This window comes from Nanorana parkeri, unplaced genomic scaffold, assembly GCF_000935625.1.
Source record: "Nanorana parkeri isolate BGI_ZX_2015 unplaced genomic scaffold, ASM93562v1 scaffold1808, whole genome shotgun sequence".
Taxonomy (NCBI): Eukaryota; Metazoa; Chordata; class Amphibia; order Anura; family Dicroglossidae; genus Nanorana; species Nanorana parkeri.
In genome coordinates, this window is record NW_017308076.1 from 90,193 (window position 1) to 113,768 (window position 23,576).

The 23,576-nt window shown below is 41.0% G+C and overlaps 1 protein-coding gene across 1 annotated transcript in view; it reads right to left on the minus strand.

Annotated features, from left to right (window-relative positions):
• Positions 1-92: 92 nt before the first annotated feature.
• Positions 93-23,576, minus strand: part of TNRC18 (trinucleotide repeat containing 18) — a 114,744-nt gene continuing 91,260 nt past the window's right edge. Inside the window, exons 21-31 of the mRNA XM_018571676.1 lie at positions 22,352-22,489; positions 20,099-20,240; positions 14,851-14,968; positions 14,696-14,771; positions 12,569-12,677; positions 11,978-12,094; positions 11,192-11,349; positions 7,366-8,547; positions 4,441-4,677; positions 3,840-3,914; positions 93-430 (exon numbers count right to left, since the gene is read on the minus strand). Coding sequence (XP_018427178.1) covers positions 224-430; positions 3,840-3,914; positions 4,441-4,677; positions 7,366-8,547; positions 11,192-11,349; positions 11,978-12,094; positions 12,569-12,677; positions 14,696-14,771; positions 14,851-14,968; positions 20,099-20,240; positions 22,352-22,489 — 2,559 coding nt within the window. The 3' untranslated portion in view covers positions 93-223. The remainder of the gene's footprint in view (positions 431-3,839; positions 3,915-4,440; positions 4,678-7,365; positions 8,548-11,191; positions 11,350-11,977; positions 12,095-12,568; positions 12,678-14,695; positions 14,772-14,850; positions 14,969-20,098; positions 20,241-22,351; positions 22,490-23,576) is intronic.

Sequence of the window (23,576 nt, forward strand, 5' to 3'; positions counted from 1 at the left end):
CAGAACTTCCAGTATCGGGATAGGCATCGGGAGCATTTGGGCCAGTACGAGTCCTGGCCCAAATACTCGGTATCGGTGCATCCCTAATATATATCACTAATTCCACTTCAGAAACGTCGTAGTGTTAATTTTCTTTGCAGAAGGTTGCAGGCAACGCTCTGTATTCAAACATAAGTGTACTAATGATTGTCAACAAAAGTCTTAAGTTTGCAATCCTGTATATTTAACAAATAACAGGGACTCCATCAGTGTTGTAGATCATTCCTGTGGTCGGTTCATAAGTTCCTGCAAGGTAGTAAAGATCTTCACTGTCTAGGTACTTTTTTGTCTTTATCATCTGCTCATACTGTGCCAGCTCTACAACCAAGCACTTGTGGGAGACCGTCTGCACATCATTTTCATCGACATGAGATGACCGGTACAGTGCCCTCTGCAACAAAAAAATATTGTAATTTGTTTTTCATCAGTTTTGTTTATGGAGAAAAATTGTTAATGTTTCTATTTTTATTAACAGCTAGAAAATAGTGTACGCATAAAACAGCTGTACAGAAAAAGGACATATTGGTGGATACAGATTTCTTGATCATACAGTAGAGGACACAGGCAAATCGTGGACTACTGTGGGTAATATGCAGGTATCATCAGGTGATGTGACATTGGTCAGAGCTGTGACCTCATATATCCCCTCCAGGAAATCCTCAGTTTTTTGTAAGTGCCCTTAGGTGATGGACATGTTTCTTTCTCTCTCCTGAGAGGTGTTTAGTTTTACCTTACAAGGTCTTCAATCTTCAGTTTCTTCGACTGCACGTGGCCACCTCGACATAGGTGCAGTTTTTGGATCAGTGCCCAAGGGTGGGAGCTTTGAGGGCCTTACCAAGACCCTGCAAGGACAACGTCAGAAGATGAGGGGCCGACCTGTAAATGTTGCTTTCAGCATTGGATCCTGTGTGGGCGCCCACCTTTGGACATTTGTGTGTGTTGGGTTAGCTGCAGAGTGCTATACAGGTCCAGGGCAGTGGCATATCTGCATTAGTGTGACCACGTCCCTGAGGACCCCCTGGAAAAGGCAGTTTGCTCGTCTGAAGCAAGCAAAGCCAAGGTGCGAGCAGGTGTCCCCTCCCTTCTGTCTTCGTGGATGAGTCCCCCCTACACTAGCTTAAACCCCCCCCCGGGCCTTTACATTTTCCAAACATTGCACCTTCACGTGACCCATGCAAAATCTGCCGTGTTTGCAGCCTCCTGAAGCCAGAAAATGTGTCTGCTGTTACAATCCTGTTTGGATCCTCAGCAGCCATATTGGGACTCCCTAGGCTTCCCAAGCATGCTCAGTCCAGGCTGCTGTGGCCATCTTGCTAAGCCCTGTGGGATCTGCTAGTCTGGGCGTGCCCAGTTAAGGATTCTGCAGCTGGTAGCCATCTTGGAAGGGGGCATGGGCTCCAATCACATGCTAAAGCCCCATGTTTTGTGGAATCCATTTCCATTGATGACCAGAGTGCATTTCTGAGGTGCAAGGACCACTGTGACCAATATCGGGACCCTTGGTGTTGGTATTGTGAGTACCCGTTTAGGGCCCCTCAGCATGACAGGCTGAAAACTGAAACAGCCTGAGGGCACACAGACTACTATCTCTGCAGCTCTCCACCTCTAGGTCTATGACCGCTCCACAGCTCTTTTGTAAGCTCTGGTCTCTTCGAGGTTGTGAAACCTGGTACCAACCCCTCCTCTCAATGATGGAGAGTTCCCACTTACACAAGTGGGGGGACCTTTGTTCCCCTTTACGGTTATCTGAGATTGAAAAGTCCAGATCATGTGGGAGCGCAGGGTTCTACTTCAATCTGTTCTCAGTTCCCAAGCGAAATGGGAGCATACAGCCCATCCTGAACCTGAAGTCACTAAGCTAGTTCTGTATGAAATCAGCTTGCTTCATAACTGCCTCCCTCCTGCAGGGAGATTTCTTTGCATCAGTGGACATCAAAGATACTTACTTGCATGTGCCAATTGACCCTTCGCATCAATGCTGTCTGCATCCTGCTTTGGGAAATAGCTTTCAGTTGTGGCTCTACCCTTTGGCGTGTCCACAGCTCCGCTGGTCTTTACCGGGGTGTTGGCGCCAAGCCTTGCCCCTCTCCATTCTCTTGACTTTTGCATTGTGGCTTATATGATTGACCTTCTCCTGATTAGATTTGCAGCTACAGGCTGCTATCTGATTTGGGGTTTTCCTTTGTTTTTTTAGTTATGGGCCTTTGGCAGTTTTTCTGGGTGCCACCCCCCTCGTGGCATTGCTTGTGTACGTCCCAGTCGTCTATAAATTGCCTATACTATATGATCAAAAAAAGCAGGATTTTTCACTTACCAGTAAAATCTGTTTCTTGGAATACAGTACAAGACACAGCACCACCCCGTCTATATCCTCTACTGCCTGGAGTGGGAGGATTATATGATGTTACAGCTCTGGCTAGTGTCCAATCACCTAATGATACCTACATATTACCCAGTCATGTATGAATTGCCTTTTTCCTATACTAAACTCCAAGAAACGGATTCTACTGGTAAGTAAAAAATCCTGCTTGTTGTTTCTAGAACTCAACTACACAATGGCTTACTGGTTCACATTTTTGTTAACCATGGGTCATATGTATTGCCTATGATCTCTTCATTTACAAACTCAAAGCATCCATGGCAAAACCTATGTACTATTAACCATAAACTGTTTCGCTTTGCCAACATAATATGATGACGATTGTGTTCAATAAACAGATTGGATCATAGGCATCTTGCAGTGTGCTTTCTGTTTCATCATAAATGTATAAACCTTATATGTTTGATCAATTCAAAATGTAAACAGACATTTGTGTCCATGAGGTTGTAGGCCGAAAAGAGTATTTCCAATAACATAGCTGGGGGTGCAAGACTAGGTGCATCAATCCATCCTTTCCATATCATTGTACATTTTTAGAGGTTAGCTCTATGTTGGCATGTCAGTTTCTCAAAATGGAATTTGGTATTTACCTTCTCTATCCACCTTTTAAAGTGGGTGGGTTGGCCAAAAGGCAGTGTTGTATTAGTGCTGCCCTAGTAAATTATAAGGTTCAATTAATCCCAGCTCTATCCAAGAATCCTTATCTCGTAATTCTAGAATACTTGTGATTTTTGGTAGCCACGTTTTAGAGCCCTAAAAGCAGGTTCTTTACTGATGTGGATGCTTAGTTCACAGAACAATACTGACTGTTAAGTTCAGAGCAAACTTTTCTTGACGTAAGACATATGAAATAATAAAATATGATAAAGTATTACTATGATTACTGTGTGAGCCCTAGGGTTAAATATAGGGATGTTCAGATACCAGTGCCGATACTTGCCATTTTCATGAGAACTACTATCTATCTATATACAGGTGAAACTCAAAAAATTAGAATATCGTGCAAAAGTTCATTTATTTCACTAATGCAACTTAGCCGTCTACATGCAGGACCTAAAGGAGGCACAACAAGGCAGATGGAGGCAACATTGCTCCACCACCAGAAATCAGATCAACTATGCACTGTAAGTCCTTCTTCTCTCTGCGTTACACCACTGACCTTAGGGTGTGTTTAGGGGCGGAGTTAAGGCCGGGGTTAGGTGAGGCAACTGGTGGCGAGTAACTCTTAAGGCCTGGCTAGTAGCTCAGGACTTGAAATTTTAGGAGGCACAAATCCCAGAAGCTCCGTAGCCAATGCTCCTTACAAATGACAGCTGCCTTCTAACTTTTGAGTTTTTCTCTAGTCTAGGAGCTGGCAAAGTATCTGTACTTGTTATCTGAACATTCCTAGTTAAATACAGTACCAACAGCTACAACTCACCTCCATAAAATCTTTCCTTTGTATGGAAGGCTGCAGACTGGCTGTATTCGCTTTGCCAGTTTGTTGCTCCCAATTCTAGTTTAAGGAAAAAGGAAAAAAAAAATCCTAAAATCCTGTTTTGGTCACATACAATTCAAGACAACAAAATATTTATATATGGGGATCAAATGCCTACGTAAATAACACATTTCAGTTTTATTTAAGATTTCTATTAAAATAAAAAACAGTGTCATCAAAAGTGTGTTTTTAACTAAATATCACAGAGAACAAACCTTTCTATATACAGTTTTGACTAATAAAAATGTATATTTACTTTAATTAGGGCTGTTAGATACAACATGCCAAATTTAAAATGTCAAATCTGAGCAATATAACCCAAGGAAGGGCTGCTTTAGTTCTACTGAAGGCCAATTTTATTTTAAACTTTAAATGTATAATATACTACACTTTTTTTTTTATTTTATTTTACCTATTTTATTTTTTTTTTTATTGGTAATCCCATAATCTGCACATAAATGCTGTCTTATTCCCAGTAGAACACTCTACTCACTGTAGGTAAATATCTATGGTTTCCCTAGAAACTACAGTCTACTTAACTTACCTTGCTATCATTTAGCTTTTTTGCAGGACAAGTCTCCTCTGGATGATAGAACCATTTCACCCTCACAACCATGTTATTTCCCCAGGACTCCCACATGCTTTGAATGCATCCTATGTAGGGTAGATTTGGGCGTCCAGCAGATAAGAACACAGCGCAATCCCCAATGCGAATAATTTCCTTTCCACGGACTATTGCCTTGTAGAATAACTTCCGGGCCTTACCCTTCATTCCTCTCCTCTGTGAAACCATAAATACATACATTCTGGTAAATGCATTAAATTAAAAAAAACAAACTACAAAAAAGTAATAATATCTAACTCTTTGTTTATGACATTCGGGATGATCCTGAAATTCATTACCTATAATATTTAACAATAGAACATCCACCTTTCCCCAGTCTGCCTCTGGAAAGGGTTTCTGTAGTCCTTAACCACCGCACACCCAGTACACTCAGATAATCAAGTGTAATAAACTCAACTTCAATTTTGGATTATACCATTTCATGGTACACAACCACAAATTGCACACAACACACACGGAGACATGGCCCCTTTGTAAGGTGCAACTGACTAAGGACAACTGGATTGGTCGCTGTCAAATCAGGGACTCAAGGCAGACCTTTGAATTAATATAGGTAAGCTCCTAATCTCCCCTCACAGACCCTGCTCTGACTCTTAATATTAACGGCTACTCAGTTTCTCCTGGCATTATCTGTAACAGCTGATAATTAATGACAAACTGTCAATTCATTCCATTGTTCTCCTACTATTCTCTTGCCACCTTTATCCTTCCCATAATCCTATCTGCCACTGTCCAGATTGCACTTTTGTTTCAGCATTTCTAAAGGTAACTGCTCTACACTCTTAGCCATTTATCAAAAGAACACACAAGTATTATTGTAATCTCTAAAACAGCAATCCAAAATAGGTTCAAATATCCTCACTACTAGAAGTCCCACGTTCACCATATTAAAATATGCTAGAAATATTAGATATGTACCTGAATTTTATACTTTTACATCTATTATTCGTTTTTTTAATCTTTTCGCATTATGTGAAACCTAAAATTCTATACTTTTTATGAGGTTTTATGATCAATAACTTCTTAATATATGTGTATTTATTCCACATGTTGGGGAAATTTATCAAAACTGGAGCAGACAGAATCTTATTAATGTGGAAATTGATCCGGTACATTTTTGTTCATAAACGTTTAGATATAGCTTTCTGTGCATTGACCCACCCAACCAACCCTTAATTTGGGTTGGCCATCATGGAGATAAAGTGAAGAGTATCCACTCATGATACTGGAAACAGTGAGTAATGCCAAGAAAAAGCACAGCCTGCGTGTATTTGTGTACAACTTAGCCTGATAGGTATTTGCATGACGTGAAGGTCATACGTTTTAGTGAAACTGGCAACTAGTGTTATTGGCTATATAGTGCTGTATAGTCCCCTGGGGACTAGTGTTTATGGGGACTCATATTAGGGGTTATATAGCGGGGGCTATTATGAGGCGTATAATATGGAAAACCAATGCAGAACACCCAGTTCCGCAGAGAAAGGTCTCCAAAGGGCTGGCAAGTTGGTAGGCCCCAATAAAATGATTAGTAGTTCCATCCTTAAACCTACTTCAATATCTGAAAGCAGTCATGTTGCCACCTAAAGGAATTTAAAGAAAAGACAATACCTGTAAAAGAATGCTATTAATACGTACCTATCCCGTCGCCTATGCTGCCAATCCTTATGGTTTTGAAGAAGGGTTACTGCTGCTGAAGAATCTTCTGCATGCAGCACTTCTGGGAATTTTAGATGCCTTTTTCCCCGCTTTGAGCTTTCTGGTTTCATCTGCCGTCCCCTATTTCATTACTGTTCATGTAGGGGCAAGGCAAAGGAATCTCAGCACTTAGTGGGGGACCAGGTATCTGACACACCCTGAAATGTGTCTGATGCAGAACACTCTTCCGCCAACGGTATCTCTTCACTGCCATGGGCAGCGGGGACAGGTAAGTATATCTGTCATTCCTTCTTTTCCTTTAGGTGGCAACAGGGTCACTTTATTTAAAAGACCGCAGCAGAGAAAAATATAAATTTTTTGTTTGAAAGCAAAAATATATTTTTATGTTTATAACTATATCATGCTAAATATATACCAGAGTTTTTATATAAAATTAACTAAAATGTTTTCATTTAATAGCAGTAATAAGCGGCTGACAACAGCTATTAACCAAAAATCCGGGTGCCCCCCTCCCCCTGCCCTCTCCATGCTTCTCCTCGGATCCCCGCTACTCTCCCCCACCTGTATGGTCTGAGTCAGTGGGGATCCACTGAAGCTGGCAGGGGGGGGGTTCAGGATGACGGCATCTGTGCGTAACTGAGCAGAGGATAGGTAAATATCTGTGCTTACTGATCCGATCCTCTGTGTGCAGAGCAAACACTGGAGTGATTAGTTTGTAAACAACTGGGGACACATAGTACTATGTGTCCCCAGTTCATTCATGACTTTCTCAATGGGGAGAAGCACTCAGTGGGCTTCTACCCATTCAGAAACTGGTTGATTGTACTGAGAGCTTTCCATTGATTTAGAACAGAGACTGCAGAAAAAAAGATTGAGGATTCTGTGCCCTCAATTTATTTTCCCATTTCAAAGAAAAAAATTAAATGAAAATGTGTATTTTTTTACGGTTTAATTTTGATTTGACAAACATTTGCGCAATTATCGCAGGACCTACTAAAAAATAGTAGCACCATATTTTTATTCTACCAGGCCTGTGCTTTCAGAAAATATATGGTTTGGGGGGTCTTTTACAAACGCTAGCAATGCAGCAGTAGAGAATCAAAGCAATGGGAAAAAATGGTGAGGCCAGCTGGAGGTTAAAAGTGTTCCTGAGGGCTTGGCAGCGAAAGGGTTAAAACATCCAATTACCTGAGTGGGCTTTCCAAACCACTTCCAAAGCTGTCTAGCAGGCAGAAAAGCAGCAATTTTTGGCCTGTTCTCTACTGAGGGTAGTCTCTGTCTTTTCGCCAGCTCCTTGGTTGTAGGGAGGTGTATTCCTTCCCTTTTCTTTGGTTTGCATTTACTACTTTTCAATTGCTCCGGCTTTTGTTGCTTAACTTGCACAGGCGTCTTAGAAGTGCTTTCAGATTTCACATATTTGCAGCTCTGCAATTGAGAAGTATCTGGAGGAACAGAAGCAGTCACAGCATCATCTTCTGAGCTGCTGGAGGATGCTTCATCTGTTAAAGATGATGATGAACTGGAACTAGAGGATGAAGATGATGAAGAAGAGGAGGAGGAAGAAGATGACGACGAGGAAGAGGATGAAGAACTGCTGCTGGTAGATGATGACGATTTAGGTGTTGAAGATCTTGAGCTACTAGAGCTATGATGATTTTTGTTCGGTCTTTTGCTTGGCCCATCTTCCTCCTCAGATTCCGAGCTGCTGTTACTGCTCTCCAACTGTTTTTCAGTCTTCTGAGCTCCATTTTTGCTTCCAGATCTAGTTTTTAAGTTGCTGCTTGTATGGTCAAAAGCTTCAGACACTAAAGACTGCTTTGCTGTGCAAGGCTTTGATCCAGAGGACTTTTGTTTCGGTTTGCTGGGACTCACACTAGAATAACATTCACCTATCCCTTTCTTACGATCTCTTTTTGTTGTATTATTAGAATTCTCACGCCTCATCATCGCTTCTTTTGTTTTTTTTGTCTTAGGTGACATAACTCCTTCGTGGTCTAACTTCACAAGTAGTTGAGCTTCGTTTTTACGATAGCTGCTGCCAAATGAAGCAAACTCTCTTTGTTCCTCTAGTTTCTGTTTGCTTTTTGCTTTTACTTTCCCTTTTAAAACATCTTGGTTTAATCCAACTCCAGTTATTTCATGGTACAGCTCCCCACTAACCAAGCTCTTAGACATTGAGCGAGAACAATAGTTTTTGTTCATTTTAATTTTTTGATGCTTTCTAACATTTGGTTCAGTGGGATTCTCTGGTGGTACTTGAGGACATTCTAAATCTACATCTGAATGCATCAGATCTAGCTGCTTTTCTTCCATCTTCTTGGCTGTCCGTGAGGAATCTTTGAATATATTTTCTTGAACGGTTGCGTCTTCTGCAAGAAGAAATACAACAGAAAAAAAGGAATTAAAGAACACAATAATCCACATATGGTCTTAGAAACCATTTATCCAGTTAGTATGATTTCAACTACCAAATTTAAACTAAATTAAAACTGTAGACATGATAAAAAAAAAAATCCGTCTTCTAATGTAAAAACTATCTACACCCTTCGCAACATTTACAATGCAAGAAAGTCCAAGGCAGGGGTATTCAAGTACATACTTTTTGCATCAACTCTCTAGTGAAAATACCGGAATTTTGTTTTGCTGCGGACTACATAGATACGTCATGAGTCATACGTTTTATTATGTAAATCTGCCAAGAACTGCAACATAACATACCTACTTAACCCTTTCATGACCAGACTTTAATGTTTTCTTAAACTTAGTTGCCCAGACCAAGATTTGTAGTGTCCGTATGCGGCAGTTAACTTGACAATATCTCTAGGAGTAATTTTTCAGCTTGACATCAAGTCTGAGGACTAGGAACACACAGTTGTGCATTCCTAGTTAGCTGTTGAAAGGCTAATTAATGTTTTCATGGCAAAGGGCTTTTTTTTCATAATCATAATTTTATTACATTTTTAAATGACTTACATACAAATAAGTATGAAATAAGAGCAAACAGGACAATCATCTGACATTTCTGGGCTTAGCCCGTTAGTGACATGAATTCCAATTACATCCCTCAAAAAAGTGTCCAGCTGTATACCAGAACACCATCAATATCATAGAACAATGTACAAGTTGTAGAAACGCTCAAGGTATACACCCAATTCAAGGAATGATATGGGAAGCTTGGAAGAAAGCAAAATATAACATTGCTTGCAGTAAAAGGTCCCGGCCAGGAGACCCTAGTCAAAAGGGCATTTTTTTATGTGGATGTGATTATGAAGGAGTAAAAGTGCACAAGTGCCAAGACGATGGACATTAAAGGAGAACAATGGGGTTAAGGCTTTTCCCCATAGTTCTCCTTAGGGTAACGGGAGGACACAAACTAGCGTCCTCCCGTCACCCTAGGCTCAGTATACCGCGAGCTGTAGCTCGCGGTATACTGAGACGCCGCAGTATACCGCAAGCTGCTGCTCGCGGTATACTGAGACGCTGAAGCAGATCCCGACAATTGTGCCGGGATCCGCCCAGCTGCCTGACAGCTGGCTCTGCCTATCTAGAGGCAGAGCCAGCTGTACCCGCCCCGTTCGTTCCACCAGTCAGCGCTGGCGGATGGGAGGAGGGAATCCAGCCCCTCCCCTGTCACGGCAGAGAGCCGTGACACGATCGAGAGGTGAGCGAACTCCAGTATGTGTTCGCTCACCTCCCTATCTCCTGAGCCAACCTGCGACAGTCTCATTGTCACAGGTCGGCTAGAACTACGAGGTAGTACGCCCATGTCACATCACATGACACGTTCGCAAAACTCTGGCAAAAGCTGGAAGTATCCGAGGTGCCAGTGCAGGAACAAGAAAGGTAAGGCCCCTTTCACATGGCTGGTCCGATTGAGTCCACCTGTCAGTTTTTCAGGTGGACCCGATTGGATGCCCAATGTAAGTCTATGGGCCCCCGACTCTGGCCAGGTCGGGAAAAACAGACTGAGCAGAAATTTGTTTCACCGGACTAGATTGTGCCAGATCGGGGGTAATTTGATGTAAATGGACATATGTCTGTTTACATCCGATTCCCCATAGACAGACACTGGGTCCAGTAATTGCAGTTTTACTCCATTTCAAGAAATATTGCAGATTATTATTTTGCGTCTATTTTTAAGCAAGCAGGTAGAACTGTAGGCTCTAATATTTTGGTTTTCTATTGATTAAAGAAGCCTGTAGTTTACACAGCTAAGAGACTTAACAATGACTCATACCTAATTAGAGCGTGCAGTCTGAAGCTTCAAATCAGATTGTGTCTAAGGATTCTGTCACACTTGTGCAGTCCAATGCTATGCATTATTAATCGTTATGCTGTGCATTAACTTGCGCTAAGGCACTGCATTGGAACTGCATCATTTGCACTACAATGGACCTGCGCAATCTGTGCTGAGGGAGTGCAACACAATGTACTGCAAAGTGGATGTCCACTGGTCTAGTACGTTGCAGTGCTATTCAAAATGAATGACACCACAATGCAGTATGGTATATGCTGACTCTATGGCTTAATAGAAAATATAATGTATGTAGTAAGCGCATATTTTGAGGTATTGCGACAGTGCTTACATTTTTTAAGATGTTCATGTTTATTCAAGGTTTCTTTTCATGTTTTTGTGTTAAATAAACATTTTGTTAGATTAGGCACTAGAGGGGGATTTTACTTGTTTTGTTACCCTGTCTCCCTGAACAAGCCTTACAGGAGGAAACCTGTTTTCAATGAGTCAGCTAACTCATAGACCTCCATCCATTGTGATAAAGAACCGACAACTGCAACCACTGGGTAGCACTGCAAAGCACAAACATAGAGCCTGGATATATAATGGGTAGATATGGGTGCCCCTATGTATACATTTCAGTACAAATTATACATTGTAGCAGGCCATTTAAAATCATATTGATACAATTATTTAAAGCAACATGATCTGCAGGTTCATCCAAAGAATATTGGGGGGAAAAAATATATTCCCTTTAAAGAAAAACAACACACCTGATATTGATTTGACACTTGGTTTTCGACCCCTGGTTTTTCGCGTTACGGACAATGTTTCACAACCCATGGAGCAGTCTTCTTTTACTTCAGTTTTCTCCTTGCTATTTTTACGCACTTTCCTTTTAGTACTCTGTACCAATAAAGCAGGTGAAGGCTCTGCACCTATGTAATAAAGTAAATAGCATTAGCTATTTAAAATTAAAATAACCCCTAAGAAGAGCTCTGGCCAGCATCAGCTTATCTGACAGAAATGCAGACTGTGTAGCTACTCATGCAAGTCAGGTACGCGGTCCGTGATCCCGTGCCTGACTTGTCAGCTGGCTGCGGGCCACATAGTACTGGTTCGCGGGCCCCAATTGGCCCATGGGCAGGTACTTTGAGACCCCTACTCTAAACACTTACATAAGGAAGACTCAAAAAAAATTCTGTAACCATGGACAGCTTTCCAATTGCTACCCACCCCTTCCGGGTTTGTAACCGGAAGAGGAACAACAATTGCAGCTTATGTACATACATGCAATCAAATATCAGAAAGAAACCCATGTCTTGAAATATGCTACATTACCAATACAGACCCCTAGATGGTTAAGTACATGGATAAGAATAAGCTACCTGGCCAGAGATGATGGCCACTAAAACAGGCCCCAATGATTAAGTACTACCAGCTGCCTGCACGCTTCTTTTGTAAAACTGTGTATAAAAGCTTACTAAATACATCCTAATGAAATCACTACAAGAGACACTAACCTTATTGTAAGCATACAGATAGCCAAGCATATTCTATACTTACACTGTATTTTATAATCTGGAGGTAACAGTCGGATATGAGATAATGGTATCTTCCCTGTATCTCCATCATCAAACTCAACTGTTACCAAGTCTGTATCTTTTTCCTGGTCTGAGTTTCCTAATAAAAACAAAAATGTATTCATAATTTAAGCAACAATCAGTTTTCTCAATATTAAAAAAACGCACTTCAATTCAGGGTCTAAAGTGAAACTTTTCTAGTTCCCAGGCCTTGCAGCCACAAACAGGCGCATGGCGACCTTTGTGTAAGCATCAGGTAGAGTAGGCATTGCTAGAGACTTTTAAACCAGCAGGACAAAGAGTGTAGCAATTGTACTGCCCACTATATATCTGTAGAGTTTGCACATGCTAAAATTGAGTTCTGTGGCACGCAGAGTATTCTTTACCGTTACATGCTGGTTTCGAGAAGTGGCATATAGGATGGGATGGAACTACATCCTAAACATAACCTTGGGCCACAAGTAATTCTGCAACTATACCTCACCCAGACTCTGTATACTCCTTGTGAGCCAATGATGACAAAATCAATGATGGCATTATAAAAAGAAAGAAAAAAGTGGCATAATTCACCCACCACGCACAACAGTGCCTGGGTACAGACAACGGTATTGTTGGCTCCAGTAAGCCGCTATTCTTGTTCCTTCCATTAGAAAATGGACAGAAGGAGGCTTTACATCTATAATCTAGAAAACAAGAATAAAAAAAAACTTTAAACGTATATGCATTTTCATAAAGCACAAAGCAAGCTAAACATTTTTCCAAAAAGACTAAAAAAGATTACCAACTACCAGCACAAAGATGGATGTAAATTTGAAAACAGGAAAAAACAACAACAACTGACACAGCAGACATCTGACTAGAAATGTTGCTTACAGTCGGGATAAACCATAATTATGTACTAAAAAATTAAATGTGTCTATTATTTCAGATAGCAGAAATAAGTGGCTTGGATTCTTAGAGGATTTTTCATCGCCGTGATTTTTTTTTTTTTTTCATGAGAGTCTGCAGCAGCATGCACATTGCACCTGGCATCCACTCATCACGGTTGCAATGCTTTGCAGGCTCCTTGGCAAAAAATTAAAAGATGTCCTTTTTACTTTTTTAACCAATGTGGGTGCACTTATTTTTTTGCAAAAGGTGAAAATAGCCTTTAAAGGAGAACTATGGGGTCAGTGCGTTTCCCCATAGTTCTTCTTAGGGTAACGGGAGGACACAAACTTGCGTCCTCCCATTACCCTAACCTCAGTATACCGCGAGCTACAGCTCGCGGTATACTGAGACGCCGCAGCTGAAGCGGATCCCAACATCGATGTCGAGATCCGCCCAGCTGCGTGAGTGACAGTTGGCTCTGCCTATCTAGAGGCAGAGCCAGCTGTACCCGCCCCCTCCCCCGTCCGTTCCACACCAGTCAGCGCTGGAGGATCGGAGCCGGGAAGGGGGAATCCAGTCCTTCCCCTGTCACGGCAGAGAGCCGTGACAGGATCGAGAGGTGAGCGAACGCCGCTATGTGTTCGCTCACTTCCCGATCTACTGAGCCGACCTGTGACAGTCTCATTGTCACAGGTCGGCTAGAACTATGAGGTGAGTGAAAAGCACTCACCTCATAGTTCTCCTTTAATGACTTTGCCTCCAGAGCAATATTTACATTTTTCACACACATGGTAAAATCTGCATTTTTTGGTAGAAACCTCCCAGAATAAGATTTATTTTCTGAAACCAGAGGCTCTGTAGAATAAATAGATGGTAGTCGCCATTTATTAAATCTACCATTTTAGGAAATGATACACTAAAATTTTGGTGCACACAAACACAATGAAATCCCCCATTTTTTTTACAAAATAAAAGATGGCTTTCTTAGGGAAATAGATACCAAGTATGACAAGCCCCAGTCACACTTGAGCTGACCTTCTTTGGTTGTTTTTTCGTGGGTTTTTTTTTTTTGTGTGTGTTCTGCTACAGGCATTTTTCAGCGAACAAACAGCTTGTTACTCAGCAAGAAAACGCATGCTCCCCTTGAAGTCTATTGGGGCCAAAACACTCGACTCCACCTCAGAAGAAGCCCTCCCTAATTGAAACAGTTGTTTTGCTACAGAAGCTCAGATGTGAACAAGGGTCATTGAAAACACAGGCATTCCTCTTGTTGAGCGTTGTAGTACCTAGGTATTTCTGGCTACAATACACTGAATAAGTATGAATAGGGCCCAATATCCCTTACAGCAACTTAGATTTTTCTCACGCCGATATGTGCAGTGCTACCCAATATGTGTTGTGCAATTGTTTAAATAAACTCGGGCGCCCAATTGTGATTACTGATATCCTTATAATATACAAATCACTCGATAAGCTATCACTCATCCCCGAAAATTAGGTAAATGTAGGTCATTCTAGTTGGCACCATAGTCAATCCTCTCCACTCGATAACATTTCTTAGGGAAATTTTTCTAAGTGAAAACATCAACATTGGCAATGTTGGCTTCTCATTCCACAAATGCCATTCGCTTGGCTGTCATACTAGCCCACAAGTATACAGGTAAGGATTTCTGACTTTCCTGATTTGTATACTAGTTGTAGGCTGGCGACGCAAAATAATGGCCAGGCAGCTAGCATTTTCAGAAGGAGGTCAGAGGAGAAGAGTGGTGTGATATTCCACTCTGAAAATTCTTCAATGTCTGGCTATCGGAGTTTAGTCTTACTGACTCACAGCTTCTTGCAACAGCTGCTCCTGGCAGTAAATATGTGGACGATTTCCTCTCTCACCCTCCACCACCACACGATATCTGGAAAACATCAGTCAGAAAACGATTAGAATACCAAAATATTAACAAGAATTTAGCCTAGTGAGGTCTGCTGACTTACATATCTGGAGAGTGGACAGTTTGTACATGGCCTGCATAAAGCAGCTTGTCATCCAATGGAATCAAAACACGCAGTCCATCTTTCAATTCATCCTTGTCTATGATGCAAGAGCGCGGTGCTGTAAAGATAAAAATAGATTATATGTTGAAAGAAACTTGTACTGAGAGACATATCGGGGCAGGGCCGGATTTAGTCTTTCTGCTGCCCCAAGGCCAGGTTCCTCAATGCGCCCCCCTAATGCAGAAGGGCAACCATACTTTTTTTTATTTTTATCTTACTATCTTTTGCTTTTTTATTGTATTATTTTTTAATTCATAACTTTTTTATTTTAATTATGATTTCTTATTATTTGTATAATTTTTTAAATTTTTAAACATTTCGTAATCTTTATTATTTTTTTTTCACTTCACTTTATTGCTATCACACAGGAGCATTTGGAAGTGAGAGGTTCTCATTATTGAACCTGTCACCTCCAATACAGGAGTTCTGCTCCCGTTCTCCATCCTGAACAAATGTGACATGGCCTCGGGTCCCTCAGAAAAGCAGGGAAACCCAAAAACCACGGCATGAAGGGAGGCGGGCCAGCGGGGACAGAGGCAGCCGGAGGTGGGGGCGGACCTGATCTCTGTGGCATCGCCGTGATCTCTTGTACAAACTGAGAGGCGCCTTCCCCGCTCTACATTTAGCTCTGCTTGCCCAAAGTAGGGCTAAATGTAGAAAAAAAAAACTACCCGCTCTGCGGCTATGCCGACCCTACCACCTCCAGGCCTCGGTGGCATTGTGGGAAATCCGGCCCTGTATGTGGGCAACCATTGCTGACCTGCTGCTTTTGAAAATGATAGTTGCTATGCCATTATGTTAATTATGTCACTTTGCTCTGCTTTCTGAGACATGGACTTGGAACAAGCATGCAGATTAGCTTCCACTGGCTGTATAATTGTTCCAGGTCAATGACTAAGTATTATAGCCAAAGACAGCCAAGCAACTAGCATTTTTAGAAGCAATGCCTATATATTTCTATTGATACACATTTCCTCTGAGAAATGTATGTATATGCATACCTGAAAGAAACCTGTCATGAGGAAAACATGGAGTTTGTTAGGGCATACCATACCATTTTTTGTTTTTATATGATATTTTAGTGTAGACCAAGTACAAATTCTATGCTGGTTATTTCTATGCCGCATACATAGAAGACCAATGAAGCCACAACTTAGCAACACAAGCTCTACCAAGTTCTACATGACCCAAAAGGAAAGCAAATACAGAAGTACAATATGGTTATATACATAATATTTAATGGCATCATGGTGAAATAACAACAATGTAGCAGCTCAATATATCAATAGAGGTTTGCCCAACACAAAAGGTAGAGAGATGTTTTTGAGGTTCTTCTACCTTGTGTGTTGGGTAAAGTTGTATTGATTCATTGGCTTGATATAGGTCATTACAGCTAAAAAGAAGTTCAGACAAGTTCAAGAACCAGGATCTCTTCATATCTGTGCTGCATGATTTAGGAGCAGGAACTGCATATGCTCTTAGCAACAAGACTCCCTGTACACCACAAGGTGACTATGCAGCAGAATAGAGGTTATGTTTTGGGGAAGGCAATGTGTAAATGGATCCTTTTAGAGATCTGGGTGTTGGCGTGGGGAGGCAGGTTAAGTGTTATGGTGCTGCAAATAGTACTAGTATCAGGCTTCTGGCACCAAAAACAAATGAATCGTCAGCATAGTCCTTATTAAAGTTTGCTTGATAATATAAGTGCATTACTGTATATGTTATGTTCAGTAAATGTTATCATTCACTCAACCACGCATCATAGCATTAAAATTCTCGAGTTAGCTCACTCTAAAGGTGTTCATAGATTTTACCATCTGAAAGCAGTCTAAGAGCTTCTGTCTAATAGTTGGTTGTTCTCAACCACCCTTGTTAAATTGTTATTAGGTTTAAAGGGACAGCAATGCTTCCCAGCCGCTTCTAGACAGATTTCTCCCCCTTAACCTAGGACTGGATTCTACTCTTTGGAGTAACGTTACCAATTTTTGAAATATATCTATCTAATGCCTCACCCCATCATAGACTGGATAAAAATCTGACTTCCGTTTGGTGCTTAAACCCACATAACTCCAGACTTGGACTTTGTAATCCCCCCCCCCAGTGTGCCATCTACTTCCATCAAACCCTGCAAATCTGAAATCGCACACAATTCTGAAAAAGATCAACCCACTCGGTTTTACAAAACTCCACTCCTTGCATATACACTGGTTCCTCTAAACTAGGGGTAGCCAAACTGTGGCCCTCTAGTGGCTGTGGCACTACAAGTCCCCTAATGCATTGAAAGACTGACAACCACAGGCATGACTTCTAAAGGCAGATGCATGACGGGATTTGTGGTTTAAGCACAGCTAGAAGGCTGGAGTTTGGCTACTCCAGGTCTAAACTTTCACCTTTCAGATCTTCCTGCACATTTTCATAATCAGCAATCCCAATGCTATTAGAGGCCATGATGATTCCGTGATGTGACTTTTTATACAAAAGTATTGACATCTACTAAAGTTTGAAATAAATGAAAACAATGCATGGGTGAAACGCTAAAGTCCCTTAAAAGTGAATCCAACTCATCCTATGAAAACTGTTTTTGAGAGGTTTACTACGCTGTATAAATCTGTAGTCACTACAATAGTTAAATATATCTTAATTTCTTATGTTTCTGTCGTCCTCTCCCCTTTCACTTTTTTCTTTTTTTTCCAAATAAAGTTTTTTATTAAGTTACAAATATAGAAGACGTCTTCACATACATTTATACAAATACACAAGTGGTTGGGGTAAGTGCCAAGGGTACAAAACTGTAGAATACTTGTGACGGAGACAGGAGAAATAGCGGCAATGTCGCTCAGCTATTGAGACAACGGTAGTACAAACGATGTCCCCCTTCGGGGTATCCAAGCGTGTCAAACTGCTACACCCTGCTTAACAAACTGACAGGACAAGACCTTTCACTTTTTTCTTAAAGGATGCTGATCGTGGTGGCCTGTTCGTCCAACTCTGAATCCAAAAAGAATCTCAGAGGTGTCCGCCAAATTCCTTTTACTCAATACCTCATGTAAACCTTCTGTGGTCTCAGAAGAAAAAAATCTTCTCCACTATCAGAGAAACGAACATCTTTGTCAGGTGAGACAGGAACAGAATTGTTCAATCTAAGAAGTCCAGCACACTTCATACAGCATTCAGACCCAATCATAGAAGGGGGCTATGGTGAAATGGTGGACGGTGCCACCACAACATAAGTCCCAATCCAATACATCATTGGCACACCATGTTCTGATAAGACCCTTTATCGTCACCAACACAAAGCGTAGTTTTGAGGCCACCTAGAACCTCTTCCTCAGGCAGCAGTGACAGTAAATAAACAAACATAGAATTCAAATAGGCAACAATACCCAATCAGTCACTGGTAGAAGCACCCACAATACTAATTCATGCAAATAGAGTGCAATCAGTGCATAAGACAGAAGTGCTGAAACATATGATAGTTGTGATCTCACTTTAGTCAAATTTTTAGCACTTAGGGATTCTGCACTGTGTTCTGTTACGGGAATTTACTAAAACTAGAGCAGACAAAATCTGCAGCAGCTGTTCATGGCAACCAATTAGCGTCTGGCTTTATTTCAAAGTTTAACTGCACAAGCTTAATTGGCTATTATGCACAGTTGCTCCAGATTCTGTTGGCTCCAGTTTTAGTAAGTTCCCCCTATGTGCACTAACGGAGATGGTGGGATGTCTGTGGGCGTTTTTACCACTGACGGATTGTTATTGCTGCATATTTAAAACTCAGCGTTTGTGATCCGATTATGGTCACTGCTGCCTGAGGAAGAGGTCCCTAGTGGCCTCCAAAAACATTGCTTCCTCTTGGCAACAAAGTGTCCTGTCTTCTCATCTGAACATGGTGTGCTGGTGATATCTTAAATTAGGGGTATAATTATCTCGCAAGATGGATTAATTCCTAGGTGTTTGCTTTCTATTGTCTTTCCTCTTGTAATTTCTTCGATTCCAGAGGCACACCTTTGAGTACAGATAATTATAGCAATCATACAGGAATTGTGTGTGTAATTTCTTTCCAAATCATTCATGGCCTCATTCAGTTTTTTACTCAGATCTCTAAAAGTGCCTTTGTGCTTCTCCAATCATCACTGGACATCATGAATCTCTGTGCGTATGTTATCTAAAATGCGTCTCACAATCATTTCTAGTAGCCTAAAGGATGCTTCATTAACCCCTTCATGACTGAGCTTGTTTTTAGTTTCTGTTTGTAAATGACTGACATACTTTTGACATTTTTGCTGTGTGATTCTTCCACGTCAGTAATATACTTTCTTACAAAGTGCACCCACACATATTATATATTGTTTTTTAGAGGACAGATAGGGCTACATATTTATATCACATATGTGTGTCTAACGCCTCACTTAGGACAAATAAAATATTTAAAAAATGCAATAAATACATTCATTTATTTGTCCTTTTTTTTTTTACACTTTACTATTTTTTTAAAACGTAAAAATTTTATTTTAATTATATCAAGCAGTCATTGTGAATTAATCTCACTGTTACTGCTTGATAAATTAATACATTTTTGGTTATTATCCGGCTGCTTCAAACTTCAGAACAGCCGATAATAAGTTAGTGACACTGATCCTGCAGCAGTTCAGGATTCAGCTGTCACTAGTTTTCTGATTGTTACAACAACCATCAGAAAACTGAAACATTCTTCTTTCAGAAATAGATACATTATGTATCTATTCCTGAAAGTGAAAGGAAAAAAAAAAGCCAGTATAGCTTGAGAGAGATGGCTCTAGATCTATACGAGCTGGCAAAATCCCAGCTTTTGCCAGCATGTGTGCCCGCTCTGCTTTGACTCTCAGACACCTGATATTAAGGTATCAGGTGTCTGAAAAAGGTTAACCCTTTCATTAATGGACGCCTCTATACCGAGGCATACATTAATGAATGGTAACCACTGATTCTCAGCGGTTACCAGCCTTCTAGTGCAGCAAATAACTCGTCACGTACAGTGTACGTGACGAGTCATTTGGTCCCTTTGTGACGGGACTTACAGTGTACGTCTCCCGTCACGAAGGGGTTAAATATAGGAGTCCATCCCTTTTTAAACGGTTTCTCTTTTACCTCAAAAAAGGAAAACTTCCTAATGCAACAGAATACAGGCCTTTTTGTCACAGCTTCTTACCAGGAGTAACTGGTCGTTCAGGATGCAAAGGCATAGGAAAATTTTCATTTTCAGAAAAACTGCTGTCCTGACTTGGTTCAAAATCCTCCTCTGCTGCCATGCTCTCCATCAGTTTACTCACAGCTCCACATTTCCCATGAATCTAAAGCAACAAAAACATCCAGAGTCAGTATTAAAGTAGCTAAACATAGTTACAATTTAGTGAAGCTTACCATTTGCTTAGATCCTGTGGCTGCATTCATTAGCTTTTTTCCCCATTTGTTTTCATCTGGTGATCCTGCCAGTAACGCACTTTCTGCTTACTTACCATTCTGTATATATGAAGGAGCAGTGTTGTCACCCAAAGACAGAAGGATGTTAAGGACTAAAGAACACCACCCCCCTTTCCTCATCTCCATAACATGGGAGGGGTGTTTTAGAGTTCACAAAGGTGAATAAGACTGCTTTAGATAATACTGCAGAGTATGCAGAAACTTGCAAGCTCACTTGATTTCTGGCAGAACTGACAGGTATTTTTTGCACATAAACATACACCAAAACACAGTCAAAAGGTATTTTGAACAAACCAAAGAGAGCAAATAAGAGAAGTTCATTGTTGGAATTTACATACACTTTAGACCTCAGCTACAGCAGTGTTTTCCAAACCTGTCCTCCAATACCACTAACAGATCATGTTTTGACGATATTCAAACATGCTACTAAATTACTTTTGCAGAGATTACCAGTTGCTCTGCTTGTGGATAAAACCTGTTACCTTCAAAACAAGCACTGTTGTTGAGAGCTGAAGAGAAAAACTCTGGGCTAGAGGTAGTTGCATATACCTTCAGCAGCTTTCCAAACCTTCTGATGGCCAGATGCTAGGCCGTTCTGACATACAAAGCTCCAACATTTCTAGGTAGAGTCAGAGCTCCTTGCTAAACAACCACCCCAACACATTTAGAGCGTCTCCGCTCTGATCATTACAAGGAGAAACACAGGTGGGCGGGTGAGGGGGCGTGTCTGGCAGAGGGGCGGGAGGGAGCTGCCTCTCCGCTCTGATGCCATCCAGAGAGCAACAGATAGGTTGGCGTGCGGGAGCTGCGGCCGGTCTTCACATGTAAAATCTAGTTGCATGTGCAGCTACCCCGAAGGTAAGACCTAGCGCTATCTTCAGGGATGTCTGTAATATCAGACCTACCCCGAACTAGGTCTTATTTTCGGGGTAGGTCTTATATTACAGAAATCCCCGAAGATAGCACTAGGTCTTATTTTCGGGTTAGGTCTTACTTTCGGGGAAACACGACACGGTATGATGGACAGGTGCACTGGTCAATAGGCATGTGCAATATGTAGGAAAGGGTATGCACGCTTCAGCACTTTAAGGTCTACAACTGCAGTGATTTTTTATGAGCGTATAGGTATGCAAGTTACTGATAATAGTGTTGTTTTAATTATAGCTGATGCTTAACAAACTCTTTAGCAAAATATATTTTTAAAGCCACCACCGGGAGCATTTTTCCAGCTAAACAAAGGCAATCACAACTGGCAAATCTGGGAATAATGGACAAAGATTTGCAGTACCAAATGACAACTGGTCTGCTGGAAATCAGCTGGGTTGGGCAACAATACTCTTCCATATATAGCCAACTTTGGAATATGCAGAGATTTGTACAATTAACACTGCATCTGTTGAGGGCTGGATTTCAAGCACTGGAGACTGTAGGTCCACAGCCTTTAGCGCCCAAAGAAACATGGCTCTGCTAGGAACAACTGTTTTATACAGAACTTTTTTTGTATTACTGGAACTGACCTGGCTTGGTATATTGTTTTGATGTGTAAATTTAGCAGGCCTCTATTTCTACAATGTGGCCAATAACTATACAGGGGAAGACTGCCTCTGGGCACCTAGGCACAAGCCTACTGTGCCGCTGTGTCAGTATGTTGCTTTGTAGACTAAGGGAGCAGGTAATGCGGGAGATTTAGGACTAAAACACCAACAGAACCAGGTACATAATTAAAAGAAATCAACTTTTAGAGTTCACTTTGCTATTAACATTGGTAACAAGTTCCATTTTTACCAATCGGGTAGCAACCCTATTTATCATCATGTGCAAGCAAGCTCTAAAGATTTTATGAGTTTCTAGAATTCTTTGGAGATCAATGGTAAATTTTGCATACAAGTTTATCTAGTTCCTTCCAAATAAACATAAGCACGTTTAGGAAAAACTGCATTTATAGCACTATGGTCAGTAATGTTTCCCTTCACACTCTTACCTCTTCCTTTAAGCTTTTAGACTTTCCCTTCAGTCTGCTCTTTCGGCTGCAGCTCACACTAAGCAAATTGTCAGGCAGAGAGCTACCCACATCAGAGGAAGACAGACTAGATGAAAGAGACTCCTTCACTCTTTTCTTCTAAAGAAACAAAATAATTTTACATTAGCATTTCATTTCCTTACACAAAAGCAAGTACACATTTTTGATGGGTAATAGAAATGTCAGGTCTCGATTTGTGGAAAGGCCGCAGAGGCCAAGTAAAAACATTTCAAGTTGAGAGCAGGTTTTTTTTGTATTGTATATAAAAAGTGATTTCCGTTCTGACCCAGATCTAACAGAATTTTTAAATGTATATATTCAAACATTTTGGTAGGTAATGTTAAAAATGCATGTGCTATTCTGAAGCTTAGCAGGTTCTTTCTTGATCCCTAGAAAAACAACTCCTAGGTCCACCTCTGTCATTCCTTTCCTCGGATTCAAACAAGAAGCTATGAGGCCGATTTATAAATCCTCTGCTCAAACAAACACTGGGTGAACGCCATTCGCATGGCATTGCTGGCACTAGATGGAGCCACGGAGCATAGGAACCTATGCTTTTTATAGCTTGCTCTAATTCTGTGTACACCATGTAATAAAATTAGAAACAATGGCTGAAATATATGTAAAACACACCGCTTGGTTTAAAACACAGTGGCGCAAAATGCAGGTACCTATCTGTAAATGCACAAAAATTGTATGCATTACATAAATGCTTCCAAGTGATCAAAGAAGGTACCATTCTGTGTTGCCAGGGTGAAAAGCTGAACATTACGCAGGGGCAGTGCCTCACTTTTACAAGGAAGCACCAAATCCCCCTTTTCCCTCATCTGCAGAATTGCAATACTTTAAAAGCATGCAGTGACTGCCATTGTTCTTTTGGGTAGTGGTAAAAACTGGTGCCACAAGATAATGCTGACCAATGAAGAACTAGACTAAAGTTACCTATCCTCACATATAAAGCATGGAGGAGTTAGTAGAAATGATGAACAAGGAGACCACCATTCAGAAAGATTGCCTTGTCAGAATGCATTAGAGAAAAACTTCCATGTGAAGCACTGCCCTGTTATAGAGTGTCATGTGAGAGGCTGCTCTGTTACAAAAAACAACCATGTGTGATGCTGCTCAGTAGGTGGTAAAGCTGCAAAAGCATGCCAATCATTAATGTGACACTAAACTCAGGAGTAAA